General features: G+C 46.9%; 2 protein-coding genes across 3 annotated transcripts in view; both read left to right on the top strand.

Moving 5' to 3' along the window:
* The window catches only part of LYST (lysosomal trafficking regulator), a 408,790-nt gene that overhangs the window by 53,138 nt on the left and 331,722 nt on the right, over positions 1-23,930 (top strand). The gene's annotated exons all lie outside the window — the stretch shown is intronic.
* The window catches only part of NID1 (nidogen 1), a 77,254-nt gene continuing 56,578 nt past the window's right edge, over positions 3,255-23,930 (top strand). For both annotated transcript variants that reach the window (XM_075995486.1, XM_012738285.2), the window contains exons 1-4: positions 3,255-3,592; positions 17,864-18,163; positions 20,411-20,637; positions 23,507-23,925. In XM_075995486.1, the coding sequence (XP_075851601.1) occupies positions 3,368-3,592; positions 17,864-18,163; positions 20,411-20,637; positions 23,507-23,925 (1,171 nt within the window). In that variant the 5' untranslated portion in view covers positions 3,255-3,367. The remainder of the gene's footprint in view (positions 3,593-17,863; positions 18,164-20,410; positions 20,638-23,506; positions 23,926-23,930) is intronic.

Below are 23,930 nucleotides of genomic sequence, written 5' to 3'. Positions count from 1 at the left end.
GGACACAGCCCACACTGTTCTAGTAGGAGACACAGAATCAATGTCACGTCCCATAAGGACTGGGCAGTGTGACGCAAGTGTAGGGCTATAAATAGTAAATGACAAGAGTTTACAGTATATACTAGACTTAGGCCAGACAATACTTATGAAATAAGGGAACACAAGTATGCATAAATAGAGCATGAATGTTACATAAACAATGGAGAAAATATATCTTGTGGGTGGTAACTGAGGGACAAACCTCTCCTTCCATAGAAAGGCAGGATGGTGTGGCAGAAAGAACATTAGCTCAACCTCTGCAAACCTCATTTTCCCTCTACCTACCATGGGGCTACTAGCTCGGGCCATTGTTTATAGCATTAAATTCAATGCTGCATAAAGCACCTAGCAGAAGCAGGCATCCAACAAGCGGTAACCCTTGTTTGCTCTTTGTGTGTCTGTTAACACATTGCCACAAGAAAAGCCCAGAAACTTCTCTTTGGGGCCCCAGTGTTTTATTATGAAAACAGAATAGAAACGTTGAGTGTAATTTAAAGGTAAACATAAAATAGAAAAACAAACATTTATTGACTTCTATTCATTTAATCCACATTTTAAGAATTAAATCATCAATATTAATTGCAGCAATGAGAACACCCACAAGTGAGGATTTACACATGCTTCCTGCAGCCCAGGGGTCAAAACTAGAGTGAGTTAGAAACAACTCTCATGGCAGTGAATGTGTCAAAGCGTCCCACTGTGTTATCCTCTCTGTCTCCCTAACAGACTGTGAGCTTCTCACAAAAGGGCTTGTGCCTTCATGGTCTTGGCATTATGAATTCCTAGCACAGAGTCCGACTCATGGCAGATTCTCAGTAAATGTTGACATACTAAGAACGGAAACTGTGCCTTTAGGTAGTAATGACAGCTGCCTATCACTAACTGAATATAGTATTAGCTACCTATCAATACTAACTGAATACTTCTGTCCTGCCCCGCTAGAAGCATTTCATGATCACCTTAGCTGATTCTCACCACAAGGATACTGAGGCTTGGAAACCTGCCCAGGCTTATACAGCAAATGGGGAGCCCAGGCCCCAGCCTAGGGGGTGGGGAGGGGGTGACTCTGAAGAAGAGGGGTGCTGTGCTGTGCTGTGCTGAGCCGGCAGAGCACAGAACTGCTCTCCTCCCGGATTCCCCCAGGAAAACTCCATGGACCAATGGGAGTTTCAGAAGCTGTCTGTGTACCAAAAAGGGAGAGAATTTGTGAGAGGAGTAAAAGCATTCCTGGCACGGACACGGGCTTCAGAGAGAAGCCTCGAAGTGCCACACAGGGTAGGGTGGGGCGGGGGTTTTGAACGAGGACAGCCTGGAAAAGGCCGGCTGGGCTCACGGGGAGCCCTGGAGCCGTGCAGTGAGCAAGGAGCAGAAGAGCCCCACGTGGAGCTCTTGGCAGCAGCTCGCTCAGCCAGGCCCGGGCCCAGAGGCCCAGAGATGGACGGGTGGTGTGGCAGGCTGCGCTGCGGAAGGAAGGCGCGGGGTAGAGCCAGGAAATGCTCTGGGGTGGGGGTGGCAGTTCAGAATGTGGCATCGCTGAGAGGGAGTTGACAACAGGCAGCGTTGGTCACTCTTTAACAGCAAGGGGAAAAGTGAAGCAAACAAAGGCCAGGTAACGTGGTAGTTAAAAGTGGGGTCCCTGCAGGCTTCTAGTTGTGTGACTTTAGCAAAATGGTTTAACTTCTGTGGGTCTCTGTGCTCCTCCTTTGTGAAATAGGGACGGTCCTAGGGTTATTGTGAGTGCAAAGCGATTGAATACATGTTGAACACTGGGTGCTCAGCGAGCACTTGGCAAACGTTATCTCTGATAACTAACGAATTTAAAAGAAAAGAAAGAAAAAGAAAAGGTGTCATGAGTAGACCAAAAACTGTATGCTCGGAAAGCGAGTTTCCTTTTTCTTCATGTTTCCTGCTGGTTCAGGATTCAGGACCTCTAAATGTTACCCAGAATTTGCTGTTTACTGGGAGAATTATTCCAAACTAGGTTCAAGGTCCTTAATTTTAGCTGCTGATGGGAAATCGGAATGTCCTGGTGACCCCTCCCAGTTAACAGGTCTGACATCAAACACATCCATTTCTGGCTGTCACAGTGGGTCGGTCCTCTTTCCTGAAGTCAAAAGGCTGCACTTGTTTTCCAATCCTCTAGGTGCAAAACATTGAACCCAATTTTAACTTCATTTCTTCTCCTCCTCGATGTCAAATTTCTAATCAGGTCTTGTTCCTTTTTTCATTGTAATGTCTCTTAGATTCATTTCTTCTGGATTTTGACCTCTCCCTTTCTCACCTCTGTTTTTCTCCTCTTTCAACGGTCCTCTCATGACCTACCTATTTCTGCTTTCTTCCAAATTAATGATCAACGGTATTTAGGATAACACTGAAATCGCTTATCTCCCTTTGTCTCAAACTTTCAATAGTTCTCCTGGTGGTAGAGTGAATTCAAATACCTGCATTTTGTTATTCAAGGCTCTTCTTCAAACAGCTCCTCCCCAGATTCGCGGCGGGGGGGATGGGGCCTTGAACCCAGCCTGCTCAAGCCCTCTAACTCCGGGGACGTCCCTTTTTGGGGCCGCCACCTGATGGAATCCCATTCCTTCAAGGAAGACCCGCTTTGATTGTGACCGTCCCACAGGAAGCTTTCCCTGCCGGTCGTTCCAGCCCTAAGAATGCCTTTTATCACTTGGGGTCCCCATCCAACCTAACACTGCATCGTGTCAGGCACTCGTCACTTTGTCTCGGACGGTGGGACCCTATTTCTTGCCGAGCCCCCACACGAGGGAGCACAGGGTCAGGCTCTCAAAAACTGCTCCTGGCCCAGTCCCTCTGCCCCTTGCCCGCTCCCACCGGGTCTGCGCACCAGGGGCGAGTCTGTCCCGGACGCCGCGACCGCGCTGGGCTGGGCTCTGCTCCCGAGGCCAGAGCACGTCCACGCCGCCGGCTCCCTGCGCCCGAACCCAGATAAGAGGACAATGGTGCGGAGTCGCAGCTTTGCTCCCACCTCCCGGAGGGGCCGTCCGGTGGGAAGCGGGCTGGTTCCGGGAACCGCGGGCACCAGCGCCCACTACCCCGCGGGGGGCGAGGGCGCCGCCGCCGGGCACGGCCGGGGCCTCGGTGTCGCCCTCCCCCTCGCGGCCACTGGGCCGCCGCGGCTGGACGGGGCGGGGCCCTCCCCCCTCCCCCCTCCCCCCGGTCCCCTCCCCTATTTCCCGGGGTGGGGACGCCGGGACGCAGGCGGGAGGCGAAAGGGGCTGCAGAAGGGCGTCCGGTTACGTCTCCGCCTTCTCCGGCCTCCCGCCGCTGAGCCGCTCGGCTTGCGGGACCGCAGTCCGGGAACATGCTGGCCGCGAGCAGCCGGAGCGGGGCCGCGTGGACGCGGGCGCTGCTGCTGCAGCTGCTGCTGGCGGGGCCCGGGGGCTGCCTGAGCCGCCAGGCGCTCTTCCCCTTCGGCCCGGGACACGGGGACCGGGAGCTGGAGGCCGGCGACGACCGCGTCTCCCCTGCCCTGGAGCTGAGCTGGGCGCTGCGCTTCTACGACAAATCCGACATCAACTCGGTCTACGTGAGTGCGATCCGGGACGGGGGGTGGGCGGCCGGAGGGAGGCGAGGGCTGGACCGGCGTCGGGAGGAAGGTCGCGGCGGGCAGGGCGCCCGCGGAGCCGGACGGACGTGGGCGTCGCCGGCGAGGACCGAGCCCCGGGGGCCGCCCGGGGACTGGCGCGGCGCTGGGTCTCACGCCGAGGGGCGGCTCCAGCCTCTACCCTGCCCCGAGGTGTCCCCACCACCCGGCCGCTGTCACCCGAGCGACGCGCGGGCCCGGGGCAGCGCCCGCTCTCCGGCGAGTGGCCCTGCGCGCGCCCTGCGGCGACCCGGGACCCGGACCCCGGGCGGAGTTTGCCCCTCGCGGCTGCGGGCTGCGTCGCCGCAGGGAAGTGCGTCCGCGTCTCCCCATTGTCCTGGGCCTTTGGGGGGCTGGGCCCCCCGCGGGTGCCGGGCCCGGGGGGACCGGCTCTCCGCCCCGGGGACTTAGACGGCCCCGCGGCTGTGCGTGCGGATCCGGATGTGTCTTGGCAGAGGTTCTGCCGGCGCTGGGCTCGTTTCGGAGTCCAGAGTTCAGCGCTGGGGACGCAGGGCGCCCGGCGCTCCAATTTCCTGTGGCCGAGCATTGTCACCACGGGGGCCCCCCAGCAGGAGCGAGGCCGGATGACTGATAGCTCCCTGGAGCCTCCCCAGAACGGGCCGGGCCTGGGGGGCGCTGTCAGCCCGGCACCGTCCTGTCGTGCCGCCGCCTGTCCCAGCCGCGCACCATGTGGGTTTCATGCAGAGCTCGCGCGCATTCCAGACGCGGGGGGAGCCGCACGCACGGCGCTGCAGCCCGCCCTGCCCGGGAAATGGCCTGCTCCCGCTCTGCCCCGGCAGACTAAGCCTTGGACCACACGCGCGTGGAGTTCGTCGGCTTTGCCTAAAAAGAACGAGTCCTCAAGGTCCCCCCCATCCACAGAGAGCCCTCGCCCTCGTTGGTGGACTGCCCCGGCCCTTTTGCAGAGTCTGGTGAAGCCTCTACGACCTCTTTTCAGTGTAATGCTTTTAAACGCATAAAATAAAATCCACAAGGTCACTAAGGAAACCAACTATGTTGAAATATAGATAAAAAAAAATTTTGGAGGGGGAGGGACAGAGCCTCACTCTGTTGCCCAGGCTAGAGTGCCGTGGTGTCAGCCTAGCTCACAGCAACCTCAAACTCCTGGGCTCAAGCAATCCTACTGCCTCAGCCTCCCGAGTAGCTGGGACTACAAGCATGTGCCACCAGGCCCGGCTAATTTTTTCTACGGTGCATATTTTTAGTTGGCCAATTAATTTCTTTCTATTTTTAGTAGAGACGGAGTTCTCACTCTTGCTCAGGCTGGTTTTGAACTCCTGACCTTGAGCTATCTGCCCGTTTCGGCCTCCCAGAGTGCTAGGATTACAGGCGTGAGCCACTGCACCTGGCCTATCAAAATATTTTTAAATGCACATTTTATGGAGCAGTACACGTGCTTTTAACCACATTAAATAACAAGGGGTAGTGGGCGGATCCAGTGGAAGGTCAGGTAACTATTGAATTTGAAGCTTGTGAGGATGGTGAACAATATTCAGACACCTGCAGCAACTACAGGATGTCCCCAGTCACAATACATAGGGAAAAATGGGAAATTGTAGCTAAATGTATCTTTATTTACAAAATATTCATTACTAAATTTTACAAAATTTTTCCTTTGTATGGAGACTTTTGGGACACTCTGCATAATGTGATATGAAAATATCTGTGACTTATAATAGTGGCAGAGTCGCTAGGTGCTACTGGTACTGTGCTTTGTTGCCTACATTCATTATGGAAGGAAATGCTAAATATCAGCGGTTATGGAAAATAAAAATGAAATTTCTTTTTCTCATCTAAGTTAACAGATCCACTGGATTCTATTCAGGAATCCTTATGGGAGTCATTGGACCCCAGGTTAAGAATCTCTTTGTTAAATTTGGGACCGTCCTTTACTTGTGGCATCAGACTAACCACACTACGCTCTAAAGACCTAGAAAATCTATTCCTACAAAAAGATCCTGCCAGGCTGGTTGTGGTAATGCCTGTAATCCCACCACTTTGGGAGGCCGAGGAGGAAGATCATTTGAAGCCAGGAGTTCAAAACCAGCCTGAGGAACATAGCAACATAACGAGACCCCCCCCCCCCAAAAAAAAAAAGATCTGTGTATTCAGGTCTATTTGGATTTACTCTGCATTTCAAAGAGAAAGAATCCTACAGATCTCTTTGGGAGCTGTAGGATGTGTTCTCCAGGAAGCTGACTTTGACCATGATGGAGACTAAACAGGCATGTTATTTTATCAGAGTGCTGTCCGATCCACACCTGTGGAAGGGAGGGAAATGAAGGAGAATTGGGCAGAGGGAGAAGCTGAGGTGCAGTGAAGTCCCAGCCAAGGTCTCAGTGAGCACCTGGGGAGCTCTGAAGCTGGGATGGCTTTTAAAAGCTGTCTCAATGAAGTCACATGGCTGAGCCCAAAGTCCATAGCTGAGGTGACCCATGATGGCAACAGGCATGGGTACTGGGAGAGGGGAAGAACTGGGGCCAAATGATGCAATATACTACATGTAGCATCGTGAAAGATGGATAGAAGGTCGGCGGAGGGTTGGTGGGTTAAACTATCTGTAGCTGGTCACAAGGTGTGCTCGTCTTTAGTCATGAAAGTCCGGCAATCGTTTGCAAGACAGCATGGACAAACGGACCAGGGAGAATTTGGAAGCAGGGAAACCAGTCCTATAAGCTGCTGGGTGATCCAGACACTTGGCAATGAGACCCTACAGAAAGAGGGACAAGGAGAGAACAGTGTGGACCTGAAAGGTGGTGTGACATGCATCAACAGGATGACCGGTCACGTATGGGACATGATGAAGACGGCAGACAGTGGTGGGGTGGTTGGAGGGGCGTTAGCCTAGGTTTGACTCTGGGGCGTTGGGACCAACATGGGGACCAGGATGTGGATGCCCTGTAGCCAGTACACCTGAAAGTGAGCTGGGGAGTCAGGCCGTGGAGGGAAATGGACCAGTGCAGGCACTGATTTGCAAGGGCAAATAGGATAGTAAGAAAAAGGCTGAGAGCTGGAGTTAGAGCCCTGGAAAATGGTACCTGCTACTGGTGATGGTCTAACGTGGCAGTTCTCAAAGTGTAGTCAGGGATCACTGGGTGTCCTGAAGACTTTTGCAAGGAATGAGCAAGGCCAAACTCTTCGCCTAATAACACTAAGACGTCGCTTGATTTCTGTACACCCATGCTCTCACATGTGTACAGCAGAGGCTACATGTGTGATAGCTGTGGCAACAGCTGGAATGCAGCAGCAGATATAGGAGGATCCAGCTGTCTTCCATTAAGCCAGACATCAAGTTGATTTGCAAAAATGTAAAACGGTGACGGTTCTCTCCTTAAATATTTTTGGTTTGGAAAATATAGTTATTTTCATAAAAGGTAATGTTATTTATGTTAACATGTAACTAGTTCGTCATTTAATTATTATACATATTTAAATGCTCCTTGGTTTTCATTTCTCATATGATAAGTATTGATTGAGTTAGCCTACATAAAAACAAGCTCTTGGGGAATCTCATTCATTTTTAAGTGGCCATTAATTTTAAGTGGCCCTGAGACCAACATGTTGGAAAGCTGTTGGTCTGATGCTATCCAGACATCACATGCCTCCGCCTCAATTTGACAGATGTTCAAAGGAGAAGGGAGTTGCTGGGGGAATACTCTATGGTAGGATGAGATGCCATGTTGCCTGCCAGCCTAGCTCCTGTGGGCCACGGCAGACTCCCGGTACAAAAGGTCTAATTCTCCCCATGGAATAGCCTATTATTTTTGCTTAGGAAACCAGCATAGTCCCACTGATGAAACCAGCCATTCTTTGGACCCCATCCTGGGCCTAATCAGCCAGCCAGCTGAGCCACTGGACATTTACACAAGTTCTGCAGCCTTGGCCAGTGAACTTTGAACTCCTTGGGTGAGAGTTCTTCGAAATTGTAATGAGGTTGTGCAGAACGATAAAAACTGTTTTCTTCCTTTGCCTGGAATTTTTATCATCTTAGTTTACTAATGTTGGTTATCTCATGCTGATTGGAAGCTCTGGTAGGGTGTGCAGATCAATAGAAGAATTTCTGGAACATGATTTTATTGCCTAATAAATGATTTTTCTTTGATTCATAAAAATGGAGGAATGGATTAGCTGTTATTATTTAATATGTTCAGTTTGTTTTGGAGATAAAATCTTTCACGCCAGAGAAAAATAATAAAAGGATATCTTTGGTAGCAAAAAGATTGTATACCTCTTTCCTGACCCATTTCCTGGCCTCTAGTTTCTGTTTCTCTCTCTCTCTCTCTCAATCTCACACGCACACACACACACCCTTCTAGTTGTTCACTCGTAGAACTGCCACACTTATGAGCACATAGGAGGTTTATGAATCTGCTGGTCCAGCCCAAGGCCCACACCTATGGCTCTGCTGTTCACAGGTCAAGGGCTCTGGCCCAAGGACAAGGTGGGATTGAAATCTAGCCCACACTCCACTCACCAAGCCCTGAGCTTCAGCATGGGGCTTGTCCCACCCAGAGTAAGGGTCACCTTCTTCTAATTTGCCCAAAGTTGTCTTATGCTCCTGCAGTGACCCTGGATGAATCACAGAATACTTAATATAGTGATCCTAGCACTCTGGGAGACTGAGGCAGGAGGATTGCTTGAGCTCAGGAGTTCGAGATCAGCCTGAGGAAGATCGAGACCCACATCTTTACTAAAAATTAAAAAATTAGCCAGGTGAGGTGGTGTGTGCCTGTAGTCCCAGCTACTGGAGAGGCTGAGGCAGGAGGATCACTTGAGCCCAGAGGTGTGAGGTTGCTTGAGCTACAATGACGCCACAGCACTCTACTCAGGGCAACAGAGCAAGAGTGTGTCTCAAAAATAATAAAAAACCCAACAAAGTCTCTCATTAGACATTAACTGGATTAAGTTGAGCACACTGACTCATCTCTAACTATTATCCTTAGATTGTCCCTAATCTCTATTTGCTAACCCTTTTGTTTCTATTTCTAATTCAAGCCAGAGTCATTTCTCTAGCTCTGTGGGGTTAATGGAAAACATTTGCAATCTGGACTTGGAGTTTTGTTCTGGCATTTCTGGTGTATGATCTGAGGCAAGTTATATGAACTGAGACTCATTTTGTTTCCTCAAATAAAGAATGAAAACGATATTAATCTTTACCAGGTTTAATGAGATAACTAGAGAAAAAATGCTTTGTTAACTGCGAAGTGCCATGCAAATGGATTAGGCATTAGGCCCAAGGTCCACCTTTGGGCTCTAGGCTGAAATTAATCAATCTCTACCTTGATTGTGTCCTGGACTTCGCTATTTTCTAGATTTTTTCTTCAGATTTTTCTTTTCTGAGGCCCTTTTAGTTTTCCAATTCTTCTAGCTGCGCAATCACTAACCATAAAGCCATCCCAAGAAACTTTGCAATTTCCATGACTTCTGCCCCTGATTTCTCTAAACTGGGCAGCCAAATGAAACAGCGTGAGTCCTGGTTAAGGACTCCAGCAGATGTGGGTTCTATCACTTGCTGGCTGTGTGATATTAAGCTAAATTTAGTCTCTTGTCATTTGTCTGTTTCATGTAAGTGAAAAGAGGGATGGTTGCATTAAGTGCCTGCTGTATGAAATTTTTAAAAATGCAAACAGCCTTAGTAAAGGACCTCAAAATTAGCAGACACTCAGTAAATGTTTGTTGCTTTTCCATTCTTCATTCTAAATTATTTTACCTTAAATTCCCACTGCCTTCTGCCCATGGGGTTTGAATTTCACTGTGTCTTCTCTGTACAGTTATTTGCATTTCTAAAACGACCCTGTTTGTTTCTCATTTGTGCCTACCTCAAGCATTTTCTAACCACACATGTTTTGAAGAACTCTTTCCCCCACTATTGCTGGCTGCTTTCTGCCCCTGGGACTGCTGCTACCAGCCTCATGCAAGCCGAAAAAGATGGCTCTTGTTTCACTTTTTCAACGTGCATTTGGACATAAGAAATCAAACACAAAATTTAAATGCATTGAGTATCTGCCTTTAGACTTTCTCTAGTGATTCATGCTGTCTGTAAGTTCCCATTAAAGATGAAAATGAGACAAGAAGTGCTTTTTAAAATGGGAAAACTCTGCCATTGTAAGCTAGTCTCTGTCCATCCCCTTCTTGTCAGTTGAGTTGAAACAATTGTATGTAAGTGGTTCCAGCTGTTAACCATGTGGCTCTTGGCATTTTCACCCTGGGGTTTTTGTGATGTAATTGACACGTTCTGCCCTGTGGCAGCTGGATGAAAAGGCATATTGTTTGCTGTGTTCCTTGGGGTGAGTGGATAGACATGTTCAGTAAAGGGACTTCAAGTTGTACTAGTATCATAGTGAGCTGGAGTTTAGCTTTGCTAATGGAACTTTTTTCCAGTGTGAACTGATAGATACGTAAGCAAGATTTCAGGGCAGTGTTTACATTGGTTGACATGCCGGAAATAGCTGTTTTTCAATAAAAAAGTGTTTATTCCTAAATGCAAATCCACTAAGAACTCATCTAGGCAACATTTGGTTGGTTTGAGTTACCTTAAGACAATAATATAACATTATTATTATTAGCAGCTCTTAACAATTCAGATGGGCTGTCTCAGGAATCCGTTGAATCTGCAAGGGTTTTGCAGTGTGATCTATACAGATAGCAAGGAACACGCTGGTGCTTTGGGGAGTCAGGGCTCTAAGATGCTAACTGCAAAGTTAGAGAGAGAGAGGCGCACGCAGACAGAAAGGAACAGTGGTAAACTCTGCTTGGGAGGTCAGGAAGGACCTGAGAGGAAAATGAGACTTTGCCAAGAACACAAGCTGAGATTTCTGGAGGAGGTTTTTCAAGGAGGTTTTCAAGAAGGGGGTCAGAGATGAAAAAGCACGTGGGGTTCAGTAGGTGAAACACCATGGTGAGTTTGGAGAATTGTAAAGCAATCTCAAATTTTTCTTCCAGCACATTTCTACTCCAGCCTTTCACTCGCCAACATTCATATTAAAACTAAAGTCTGGTCCCATAATCCACATGATTTTTTAACTAGACGTGGTGAACAGAAAGTAATACTAGTGACTGCTGTGCAATACTTATGTTTAATAATAATTGGTCCTTTCTGGATCCAGGGCACTGCATGGGGTGCCTCAAGGCTCTGTAACTTTTGATTAACTTTAACGACTAAATCTGCTTTTGCCAGCACCGTCTGCTCTTGAATCCAGTCTAATACACCCACTGCAACTAACACTCCTAAATCCCTGGGAGGGAAAGTCTGGGGATGGAAGGATTTCAAAGCCAATGATGGATGGAGGTAGATAGAATGATGGTTGCAAGTGGCTGGGAAGGGTGGGGTGGGGGGTGAAGAGGAGTTGGTTAATGGGTACAAATACACAGAGAGAAGAAATGAGCTCTAGTGTCCCATAGCACTGTAGGGTTACTATAGTTAATAACAATATATTGGCTGGGCGCGGTGCTCACGCCTGTAATCCTAGCACTCTGGGAGGCTGAGGTGGGAGGATTGCTCGAGGTGAGGAGTTTGAGACCAGCCTGAGCAAGAGCGAGACCCTGTCTCTACTAAAAAAAATAGAAAGAAATTACCCGGACAACTAAAAATCTATAGAAAAAATTAGCTGGGCATGGTGGCACATGCCTGTAGTCCCAGCTACTTGGGAGGCTGAGGCAGGAGGATTGCTTGAGCCCAGGAGTTTGAGGTTGCTGTGAGCTAGGCTGATGCCATGGCACTCTAGCTTGGGCAACAGAGCAAGACTCTGTCTCAAACCCCCCCCCACATAACAATATATTGTATATTTCAAAATAGCTAGAAGAGAAGATATGAAATCTTCTCAACACAAAGAAAAGATAAAGATTTGAGGTGATGGATATACTAATTATTCTGATTTGATCTTTACCCATTGTATGCATATATCAAAATATCACATGTACCTCATAAATATACACAATTATTATGTATCCATAAAATTTATTTATTTATTATTATTATTATTTTGAGACAGAGTCTTACTGTGTTCCCCAGGCTAGAATGCTGTGGTGTCAGCCTAGCTCACAGCAACCTCAAACTTCTGGGCTCAAGTGATCTTCCTGCCTCAGCCTCCTGAGTAGCTGGGACTACAGGCATTTGCCACCATGCCCAGCTAATTTTTTCTCTATATTTTTTTAGTTGGCCAATTAATTTCTTTCTATTTTTAGTAAAGGCAGGATCTCACTCTTGCTCAGGCTGGTTTTGAACTCCTGACCTTGAGCGATCTGCCCTCCTCAGCCTCCCAGAGTGCTAGGATTACAGGCGTGAGCCACCACGCCTGGCCTGATAAAATTTTTTTAAAAGGTAGATTTTTACCAAAAAATAAAAGGGACAATGATGGAATCCTACTTTTTTATTTTTGCTTTTGTTGCTTGTGCTTTCTGTGTCATGTCCAGAACATCATTGCCAAGACCAATGTCAAGGAGCTTTTTCCTTTAAGTTTTCCTCTAGGAATTTGAAGTCTTACGTCTAAGTCTTTAATCCATTTTGAGTTCATTTTTGTGAGTGCTGTAAAATAGAGGTCCATTTTCATTCTTTTGTATGTGAATATCCAGTTTTCTCAACACTGTTTACTGAAGGGACTCTTCCTTTCCCGTGGTGTGTTCTTGGTGCCCTTGTCAAATATTAGTGGATTGAAAATGTGTGGGTTTGTTTCTGAGCTCTCGTTTGGTCTATGTGTCTGTGATAGCTTTGCTAACTTGATTGTGGCACTTATTTCACAACATATACCGATATCAAATCATCACGTGATATACCTTACATTTATACACTTTTGTCTATTTTATCTCAATAAAACTGGGACAACCAAACCAAACAAAAGACAATGAACCGCAGGCCCTAGTCCTGATCGAGAACATTAATGTTGGCTTATCTATTAAAGCCATTTGCCTTTCTTTGCTAAACTTTAGATCAATCATGTTCATTAGGTATTTTTTAAAAACCAAACTTTTATTATGAAGATTTTCAAACATATTCAAAAACAGAGTGAAGAATATAATGAACTCCATGCACCCATTGCCAGCTTCAACAAGTATCAGTTTGAGGCTCATGTTATTCCATTTGTATCCTCACCTGTTCCTAACATCCTTTCTCATTCCCAAACTGGATTATTTTAAAGAAAATCCTGAACATTTTATTTCAGAATGTACCTCAAAAAAAGACTCTTTTCAAAAACATGCAGTAAAATTACGATCGTACCTTAAAAATGATAATAATTCCTTACTATCATCCAATGTCCAAATAGTTTCGTGAAATGTTGTATTTTGCTTTTCAGTTGATTGGTTTAAATTGGGGTCCAGACAAAGCCCCCACATTGCATTTTGTGGATATGTTTCTTAGGACTTTTAAATCTATAGGTTCCTCCCATCCCTTTTTTTCCCTTGAAATTTATTTATTAAAGAAACTGGGTATTTGTCTGCTTGAGTGACCCATATTTTGGACTTTGCTGATTGCATCCCCATGGTGTCATTTCATATGTTCTTCTGTCTCCTGTATTTCCTGTAAAGTGGTAGTTAGATGTGGAGACTTGGTGGGATTTAAGTTGTCGGTTCCTGTTCATGCACTCTGGTTTAGTAACTGGTGTTGCACTGCAGGAAACCATAATTCTCCAGTTCTTTCCTGTTGCTCCCCAGCTGAGCTCGCCCTCAGGCATGATTTCTAAAACAACCTAGGTGCACAGGTCTTATCCCGTATTGAACTTGCCTGCCCCACATGTTGGAGGAAGTCAGGAAAGGAGGGAACCCTTGTGGGTCAGGCAGCACGTAAGCTCTGGGGCTACAGTGGGGACAAGGTTGATGGTCTCTGATCCCGAGGAACTGACCACGTAGTGGGGAGAACAGCCAGATCTGCAAATGGGGAGGAAGGAAACAAGCAGGAGGCAGAGATATAAACCACGAGCTGAGGTGGGGTGAGAGTGGAGTGGGCGGAGCCTGCACTGGTTGGGGGAAGGCTCTCTGAGAAACTGCTACCGTGTTTCCCCAAAAATAAGACAGGGTCTTATATTTATTTTTCCTCAAGAAGACGTTCTAGGGCTTATTTTCAGGGGATGTGTTGTTTTTTTTTTTTTTAAGTACAGTACAAATGATCTCTGTGGCCTCAGTAGGAGACTGCTTCCTGAAGCTTTTCCCCTGTCCCCTGGTGTTTGTGGGGGATGAGAGAGGCCCACAGTGCTGAGTAAAATGGCAGCCACAGCGTTCCTTCTTCCTCCTGGGGACACACAATACCTAAAGCGGAGCGTCCCTATTTTCATTTCACTGAGGAGTCTTTCCCCTCAAAGCCTCAGCTTGCAGCACACACAGGATGGCCGGGACCTGACAGGGGGAGCCCACCTTGTTGGTGGGGCTGCCCCCACCTTTCCGGTCACCTCTGGGATGGTAGCTGTCACGATGGGGCAGACGAGAAGGGCTGCTCGTCTTCTCGACCGCTCCGCCATGAAATGCATGGGGTGTGCAGATACGCTGCGTAGCCACGACCATCACTAGGGCTTATTTTTGGGGTAGAGCTTCTATTGGGCAAATGCTTAGAAATCCTGCTAGGGCTTATTTTATGGGTGGGTCTTATTTTCGGGGAAACATGGTATTTTAGCTGAGGCCTCAAGGACAAGGAAGAGCAGCCACGGGCATGAAGGAGACAGGGAGAGGATGCTTGGCAGTAGCAGGAATGGAGAAAGCGCTGTACACAGTGAGTCCTCACTTAATGTCGCGGGTGGGTTCTTGGAAACTGTGATGACTTTAAGCACAGCGTTGTTTAATGAAACCAATTTTACCACAGGCTAATTGATATAAATAAGAGCTAAGTTCCTTCTACATATTTCTCTGGTCACAAACACATCGCCAAACTCCTAAGTAAAGACCCTTCTAATATTAAACGTTGAAATATATGTGAGCTATACATGCATTTAAGAAAGAATAATAGAAACAAGTAAGACAATTGTTTACCCATTTTTTTGTTGAATCAGTGAGTGACAGCGGTCAAGGTCGTGGTGGGTTCAATCAAGAAATGAATGTCTGCAAAGCAAAAGTTGTCGGGAGCACCTCCAACCTCCACACAGGTCAAAAACAAAAGACAACCAACGTGGGGGCTCGCTGAGTGCTTTCGTCCCACATCACTTATTGTTGTGCATTTGTATGATTATCGTATACTGGGCAAATTTTTGTTTTACAATCATTTTTATTCATTCATTCATCCATTGTCCAACCCCCTTATTCCAGTTTAGGGTCATGGGTGGCCGGAGCCTCTCCCGGAGGCTCAAGGCACCAACTGGGTTCCCAACCTGGCCAGGGCGCCATCCCATGGCAGGGCGCTCACACACACCCATACGCACGCTGCGACAGTGTAGACACGCCAGTTAACCTAACAGGCACAGCTTTGGGATGTGGCAGGAAACCAGAGGACCTGGAGAAACCCAGGCAGACGTGGGGAGGATTTGCAAGCTCCACACAGGCAGCGGCTCTGGTGTCTGATGAGAATTGATTTTTTTCTTCTCATCTCAGTGTTATAAGGATAAGATGTTATCCAAGGATCTGCTGTACATTGGAGGTAGGACATGCAGGACGTGGGAGGTGAAAGAAGAGGAAGGAACTGACTTCAGGTTTCCTGGCTTCAGCACCTGGGCGAATAGTGACGTTGGCGCCGGCCTTGGCATCTTGGCAGGTGGCTGCATGGACCCAGGGCTCCCCAGTACAGTTTCCTTGGGGACTGTGCCTGGGTCTGTGCTTCCTGCCTGCTAAGTGCCTGTGGCCTGTCCTCTTGTCCTGCCTGCCCTTCTGCTGCTGAATTGCCTTATGGCAACTTCAAAAGATGGAGAAAAGGAACAAGGCAGGTAGGAGCATCGCATGCTTTGACAGACTTTGCAAAATGACACTCGCACCCACGTGTAAAGGAATACTGTTCATCAAGTTTGCTGTTAATTAGTGTCTCTGCAAGAAACAAAGTTTCTGGGGAGAAGTTTAAACCTAAGAATCTAATGAAACTTTAGGCTTTTCTTTATCATGGAGGACTGAGTCGAATGTGCAGTAAAACTAGCTGAAAAATAATTTTTCAATAATAATACCAACGAGGGCTAGATGATCTTTGTCCAAAGCATTTGCAGTGCTTCAGATACGTGTCTAAAAACCCGATTCCTAAAGATTCCTAAAGCATGTTAAAAGCCCACAAAGCATTCCTTGTAAAAATAGAAACATTCCTGTGCCCAGATTCCAAATAATAAAAGACACCGGGAGTGGTTTTGAAATTGTTGGACTGATTTAAGTTTCGCTGGGAAACAGCTCTCTAAAATGAAGCTGTCTATATGGGGCCTCTGTGCGATCACTTCCCACTAGCATCTGGTCGCTGCCAACTTCTGGCAGCTTGAGAAAGCGAGCTATTTCCCACGCTCCCACCCGCCAGCACGCTGGGAGGTGTGTGCTGGGAGACGTTGGGATCTCCAGGAGCGGGGGCATGAGAGAACAGCTGGGTGAAGCTCCTCGCTGACTCCCTTCTCTGCAGCCTGTCATTGTAATCTAGAGAGTCTTGCTCGTGCCAGCTAATGACAGAAAATATGTCACCTAAAGAGTTAAGAGCCCAGGAAGTCTGGTAAAAAGTGAGGGTCGTGTTAAGTCCACATTTAACTCCAAGAGCTCTAGTCCCTTTCCTGGGGCCAAATCATCTCTGCACATTGAACCTCTTTAGCAGGTTTTTGGCACATTGCAAGTGTGTGGTGTTAAGTTCCTCTCTTTTTCCCACCTCTGCCCCGGCCTCTAGTAATGAGGTACAGAAGGATAAGGCTGTGGGAGGAAGATGAAGGGGGAAAGAAGTGAGCTGGAAAATCCACTGGCTTTCTCATCATCAACTCCTGAGTAACTGAGAGTCGCTATTTTACATTCCTGTTTTTCCAATCTGCGGCCAGGTGCCATTTGCAAAACCTCTCCCATTTGATTAGGGAATTTTTTTCTTTTAATTCATAGATTCTCTAAGCAAAATGATTGCTGGCGTGTTCTTCCAGTGGATCGACACTAAGAAGGAAGTGAAGGGTGTCAGACCTCATTGGTTAGCCCGAGCACCAATACCATGGGACTGCTGGTCACAGAATCTCAGCTGCCCTTTCCTGTGTTCCCAAGGACTGTGGGGTGTGCTGAGCAAGAACAGTGATATGTTTTTTTAGAGGCGGTTATAGATGATTTCAAGAAGGCTATGCATGTAGTGATTAAAAAGGCCAAATTTTGAGTCAGTACCCGTGGGTTCGTAGCCTAGTGTTGCCACTTATTACTTGGTGACTTGGTGCTTGGGCTCAATAAATATTTGTTAAATGATGAATGTGGTTGAATTTGTTTAATGGCCGTGGGAACACATTCTGTGGGCAAGAATTTACTAAGATACATGAGCTTTGGGCCGCCATCTGCAGGTCTAATTTTTGGTTAATCTTAGGGTCACTTTTATGCAGAAGATATTTATCAATTAATTGGAAAATTTCATGTTGACATAACCTTAGGGAGATGTCAGTGGAGCTATCCTGGAATACTTGGTCCTCGCTGCAAAAGTGTGTATTTTAGAATAAGGTGAGAATATTGCCATCTCTTTGCAGTACTGCACTTTTTACATACAGTCTGGTGAATAACACATTGGTGAATTCACATCTGCTGAATTCACACTGATGAATTTACCTAATTTCCCCACCAGAAAAATATGGGTATAAGTAGTATGTAGTCTTATGGGATTTTTCTGAGGATTGGATGTTAGTAAGATGCCTGGAACTTGATAAACATTGAATAAACGTTAGCAATTATCCCAACACGTTAAACTATTCAACATAATTAGTGATACCAAATTGTCTCATTCAGATTTACTTCTTGACACTTTGTTGTGTCATTGCCTGTTTGTGTCAGTCTTTCCCCTCTTGTATTGTGGGTTCCTGGAAGGCAAGGGCTGGACTTTACCCATTTTTGTCCCACAGCACTTAGCACAGTCATGGAGTGGTTACTCAGTTGGCTGAGTAAGTTCATTTAAGGCTTTAATAATGAAATCAGTGCTTCCGCTACCAGCCCATCTTGCCTGGAAAAAGAATACTGGGGTTTGCAATTCAGGCACGTGTCTTTGTCAGTTTCTGTTGTATTTTACACAGCATCGGTACCTGTGGTAGCATTCTGGGTCCTGCTTAGGAAGGAGTCATTTCTGCATTAACCACACTTGGTTTTGTGCAGGTCACCACAAATGGCATCATTGCTACAAGTGAACCCCCGGCCAAAGAATCCCATCCTGGGCTCTTCCCACCAACCTTTGGCGCAATCGCGCCTTTCCTGGCAGACTTGGACACCACAGATGGCCTCGGAAAGGTTTATTATCGAGAAGACTTGTCCCCCTCCGTCACTCTGCTGGCAGCAGAGTGTGTCCAGAGAGGGTTCCCAGAAGTCTCTTTCCAGCCCAGGAGTGTGGTGGTCGTCACTTGGGAGTCTGTGGCCCCCTACCAAGGGCCCAGCAGGGACCCTGCCCAAGAAGGCAAGGTAAGTGCTCCCCCAGGTCCAAGTGCAAATAATCTGACATGCTGGCTTTGAACTCTTCGGCCGTGTGGTCTGTGCTGGTCTGATGTACATCATGCCTGTGTCATTGATAAAGATAGAAAATCCAAAGCAGAATCTAGTAGGCTGGTGATTGCAGGCCCAAAACTCACAAGATCTTATCTGCAAGGCTGTATAAATCTATGTTTTAGTGGTGATTAGATATAAAGAAAGACACTTCCTGAGCAGACTGCCACGTGGCAAGAATAGGCTTGATAAATGGCATCCCCTGGCTGTTTTACTTCAGGTGGCAGATAGTGGAAGGAAAGTTTCTGATTAAATGGAGATGTTTATTGATGTAAAATAATAGTTTAAAATAGCCAAGTACTCCTGAGGGATGTGAAGATACAAAGATAAGGCCCAGACTCTAGTTGGGAAGCCAAGAACCGTTTGGACCATGTGAATGGCTTAGAACCCGTGTTGTCATAACCCAGGTGGGAGTCTCTGTGGGTGACAGCTTTAAGGACCAGGCTTGGACTTGCCCTTGAGGAAGAAGAGTATTGGAGGAGATTGAGAAGCCACCGCTAGACCTGGAGTGACTTTTTGGGACAGGCCCCAATTTTTCCTTGGAAAAATAATTTCTCTCTACCATGACTTAATTTTTTTTACAGGATAACAGGGTAGAGAGAAACTAGAAAGGTCCCAAAGCATCCATGTAAATGGGAGATGTTCCAGGCTGGTTGTTCCTAAAGTATGTTCCATAAAACACCAGTCCGGTGAGATAGTTCTTGGGAAAAGTTTATTAATTTCTTCATTTCTTGGGAAAAGTTGCCTCCTTGGCCAGGTTGGTTTGGGAAATGCTAAAACTCTATCTCCGCTTTTCAGAGACTCACTCTGAAAAGTCTTGCAGTGAAGAAACCTGCTTAATATTGTTTAACTGAGCAGTTCCCAGACCTCTTGGCCGTACCCCCCCCCCCCAATGCCTCTCCAAATAGGACAACATCACATCCCACGGAACACATTTTGGAAGAGTCTGTTATGGGCCTGCGTGACACGTTTTGCCTGCCAGCTGTTACCTCTTTGAATGCCACACTTGAGAACTGCTCAAATCTTAAATTTCTCAGATGCCTCCTTTTCACTTGAGTGAGAAACGCCCAACCCCCAGCTCCTTGGTTCCAAGCCCTCCTCTGCCTCTTGGGCCTAACATGTTACACCTGCGCACATACTGTGTAGGCGTTGTGCCAGATGACTTGCAATTTCCTGATCATGCCTTCTTTTTACACCCGCATTATCTTGCACACGTCGTCCTCTCTACTTGGGACAACCAGACCCCTTACAGGAGTAAACTCCTCCTGCTTGTTCATTTAGGTTTGTCCCTTCTGTGAGGCCTTGACAAACCACAGCCTCCTTCATTCCCACCAATCCCGGCAGGGGACACTTCGTCGGCCTGCAGCTACTACAGTGCTTTATACACATCTCTGCTGTAGGAGCCATCCCTGGTTTTGTAATACTTTGTTCGCATGTCAGGCTTCCCAGCTGGACTGCCAGTTCTCCCGTGCAGGGACTGTGTATTTTTATTCTTCATATCCACAGAGCTCCGGGCAGTATCTGGCATGTAGGAAAGGAACTAATGTTTAAGGAATACTTTCTCTGTGCCTGCTCTTCATATGTTACCTCGTAGAGTCTTCCTCGTGCATCTATGAAGTAGATGGTTTTATCTGCATTTTGTAGATGCAAACTTTGAGGCTTAGAGAGCCTCAATATCATGCCCAAGGCCACACAACCAATAATGGGAAGAGCAATGATTTGGATCCAGGTCTGTTTTCTCCCAAACCTTGTGTTATTTTCTACCGTGTGGTGCTTGGGCTCAATAAATATTTGTTAAATGATGAATGTGGTTGAGTTTGTTTAATGGCCGTGGAAACACATTCTGTGGGCAAGAATTTACTAACGTACATGAGCTTTGGGCCCCCATCTGCAGGTCTAATTTTTGGTGAATCTTAGGGTCACTTTTATGCAGAAGATATTTATTAATTAATTGGAAATTTTCATGTTGATATAGCCTTAGGGAGATGTCAGTGGAGCTATCCTGGAATACTTGGTCCTCACTGCAAAAGTATGTCTTTTAGAACAAGGTGAGAATATTGCCATCTCTTCGCAGTACTGCGCTTTGTACATACAGTCTGGTGAATAACACACTTTGCGATCTGTAGGTATCTTCCTGAGTAACTGAGTTGTAACTCGTCTTCACAGAGAAACACGTTCCAGGCTGTTCTGGCCTCTTCTGATTCCAGCTCCTACGCCATTTTCCTTTACCCTGAAGACGGTCTGCAGTTCTACACGACGTTCTCGAAGAAGGATGAGAACCAGGTCCCTGCTGTCGTTGCGTTTAGTCAAGGTTCTGTGGGGATCTTATGGAAGAGCGATGGCGCTTACAACATATTTGCTAACGACAGAGAATCGATTGAAAATCTGGCCAAGTATGCTCCTTTTTTCTTCAGTAGATTCCCCCCTTAATGCTATTGTCTTATTAAGAATAATGTGATGGGTATTAGAGATAGTACCTAAAATGTTCCTATGGATTTAAGTTTTGTATATCATTTTTATATTACGAAATACTGTTTTTCTGATGAGTTTAAGGGAATATACTCTCTGAATGAACAGGTATCCTATGTTTTCAGATATCATCCTTATTTAAAACAGTTTCTATCATTTTATCTCTAAGTACGAGGTTAGAAAGAAAGATTATTCAACCCTATCTCCTACTGCAAACCCAAAACGGACAAAACCTTTTTCCCCTTGCATTGACTTAGGGGAAAATTCTTACAACAGAAACAGTGTTCTCAGGCTATTTTGTAAAATTTGGCAGAAGGGGGAATAGCCCGGACTGGATTTTGAAAATTAAAATCTTTCCTCTCCCATTATTCTTTAAAACACAAAGAACAAACACTACCCTCTCCCCTACTTTTAATTTAATGTTGTCAAATCTAGCGTAAAAGTCCTCCATCCTTTACTTAGTGGTGTGCTGGTAACAGCTGGTCTCATGAGGGCAGGGGAAGCTCTGATTTATAGCACTTACCGATTTCTGTGGTGTAAATACTTTACTGTGGCCAATTTCAAGCTACTAACATCATGCCATTCAAAGAAGAGTTGAGAAAATATGCACCATTATATATAGTCTCACCATAAAGATACAATAGACTTAAATGAGTTCAAGAACATGGATACTTGTAAAATAATTAGGATGTGATGAGTTTTGAATATTTCTTGCCTTTTAAAAAAATATAATTTATTTAGTTGTAAGTTTATATAACATAATTTTTTACAACAGCTATATTTTATAACTGGCTCTCAAAATTCCTAAAAAGTTAACAACTGGCTCTCATGAGCTGGTACAAGTAAACTCCCCATACAACACTTCCTTAATTGAGTCCCAGATAGATAGATTGATTAGATATCCTATTTTTGCACTGCTTTCTTGAGTTTTCATCCCCTGTCCACTCCCATTTTTAGCTCAATGTCTTCCACTGAGTAAAGTATGTCCCCTCTTTCCGCTGCATAATCTCATCATTTTCTATAATTTCTGACAGAAGCACTTCCGACCACTGACAGAAAAGAACTCATAGAAATGGTGGAGGAAGAAGTAGAGATTAGGGTTATTCTAGAATATTCTATAATTATAAAATGCTTTTAGGCCGGGCGCGGTGGCTCACTCCTGTAATCCTAGCACTCTGGGAGGCCGAGGAGGGTGGATTGCTCGAGGTCAGGAGTTCAAAACCAGCCTGAGCAAGACCTTGTCTCTACTAAAAATAGAAAGAAATTAATTGGACAACTAAAAATATATATACAAAAAATTAGCCGGGCATTGTGGCGCATGCCTGTAGTCCCAGCTACTTGGGAGGCTGAGACAGGAGGATCGCCTGAGCCCACAAGTTTGAGGTTGCTGTGAGCCAGGCTGATGCCATGGCACTCACTCTAGCCTGGGCAACAAAGTGAGACTGTCTCAAAAAAAAATTTTTTTTTAAATAAAATGCTTTTAGATTTTGTATCTCATTTGCTTTTCACCAGGCCCTTTGAGCACAAAAAGGTAAACTGAGACCTGCCCAAGATCCCACAGCCCATGGAGTTGGGATTTCTAATAAACCACGTCTGCACTATTATCACCCACAGCACTTCTGACATCAAATATGTGGTTTTTTTTTTCCCCCTCACACCAACCATTTCTCCACTTTTGGGACTCCTGTGTGGTGTCCTACAATTCATTTCAATTCTGGCGCTGGAGTTAGTGCAGCCCCCACAGGTGACGGGCTCAGTCCCACAAAATTCCCCCCCTCCAGATGCCAGTTGCAAGTCCTGTGTCTCCATTTGTACTTCTGGGCAACCAGCTATAAATCAGCGGTTCCCATGACGCCCTCTTAGGTTTGATAATTTGCTAGAATGGCTCATAGAACTCAGGAAAGTGCTTTCCTCCCTATTATTAGTTTATTATAAAGGGTACAACTCAGGAACAGCCAAATGGAGGAGATACTGGGGGCCAGAGCTTCCATGCCCTCTCCGGACATACCACCCTTCCAGCGCCTTGGTATGTTCATGGACACTAAAGCCCTTCAACATCTGTCATTTAGGGGTTTTTATGGAGGCCTCTTTGCACAGGCGTGGCTGATTAAATCACTGGCCATTGGTGATTGGCGCAAGCTCCAGCCCATCCACCCTCCCTGGAGGTGGGGGCAGGGGAGGGGGCGGGCTGAATGTTCCCACCCTTTCATCCCTCCTTGGTCTTCCTGGCCACCAGCCCCCATCCTGAAGCTATCTGGAAGCTCCCAGCCACCAGTCAACTCATTAGCATACAAAAAGGCATTCTTATCACTCCAGAAATTCCAAGGATTTTAGGAGCTCTTGTGCCAGGACTCAGGGACAAAGGCCAAATATATATTTTTATCCTATCACACCACACCAGGGAAAGAGATGGTGGAGAAAACAAATGACTTCAGTCACAAAGCCAGCTTCAGTCCTATGAGCTACCTTAGCTCATAGGGCACATTCCCAGGAATCAGTGGAAGTTGAATTTTAAGTCCCAGTGACATCCTGGAGCACGCGTCAGGAATGGCAGAGGGCGAGCCTTTGTTAGCGTCACGTCTGTTTGGACACAGCCTCCCCTAACAGCCGGGGACTGTCTCAGCTCTGTGACAAACAGACAGGACAGCTACTGCCCTTCCACTGCCCGGCCCTGGCTGCCAGAGGGAGCAGGCGCGGGGTTGCAGGTGCACACGGATCCCCAGGACCCGTGTGTGCTTAGGGGGCTGTCTGTGGGCCGCCGGCCTGTTTCCAAGAAGCCTGTCCTTCCCCCAGGAGCAGCAACTCCGGACAGCAGGGCGTCTGGGTGTTTGAGATTGGGAGTCCGGCCACCGCCAGTGGCGTGGTGCCTGCAGATGTGAGCCTCGGACCCGACGACGGAGCGGCGTATGACGACGAGGAGGATGAAGATTATGACCTGGCCACCACCCGTCTGGGCCTGGAGGACACGGGCACCACGTCTATCCCCTACGGGAATCCTAGAAGGGGAGATGCCAACACCTACGGGAATCCTAGAAGGGGAGATGCCAACACATACGACCTCCCTGGTGTCCTGTCCCCGCGCCAGGCGGCCACCGAGAGACCCTTTGGACCTGCCACCGAGAGGACCAGGTCTTTCCAGGTGCCGGCCGGGAGGTTTCCCCAGCAGCACGGGGAGGTCATTGATGTGGACGAGGTGGAGGAAACAGGAGTTGGTAAG

The sequence above is a fragment of the Microcebus murinus genome, chromosome 19 (genome assembly GCF_040939455.1).
Source record: "Microcebus murinus isolate Inina chromosome 19, M.murinus_Inina_mat1.0, whole genome shotgun sequence".
Lineage (NCBI taxonomy): Eukaryota > Metazoa > Chordata > Mammalia > Primates > Cheirogaleidae > Microcebus > Microcebus murinus.
Note: the sequence above shows the minus strand (reverse complement) of the source record. Positions and strands in the feature narration are given on the sequence as shown.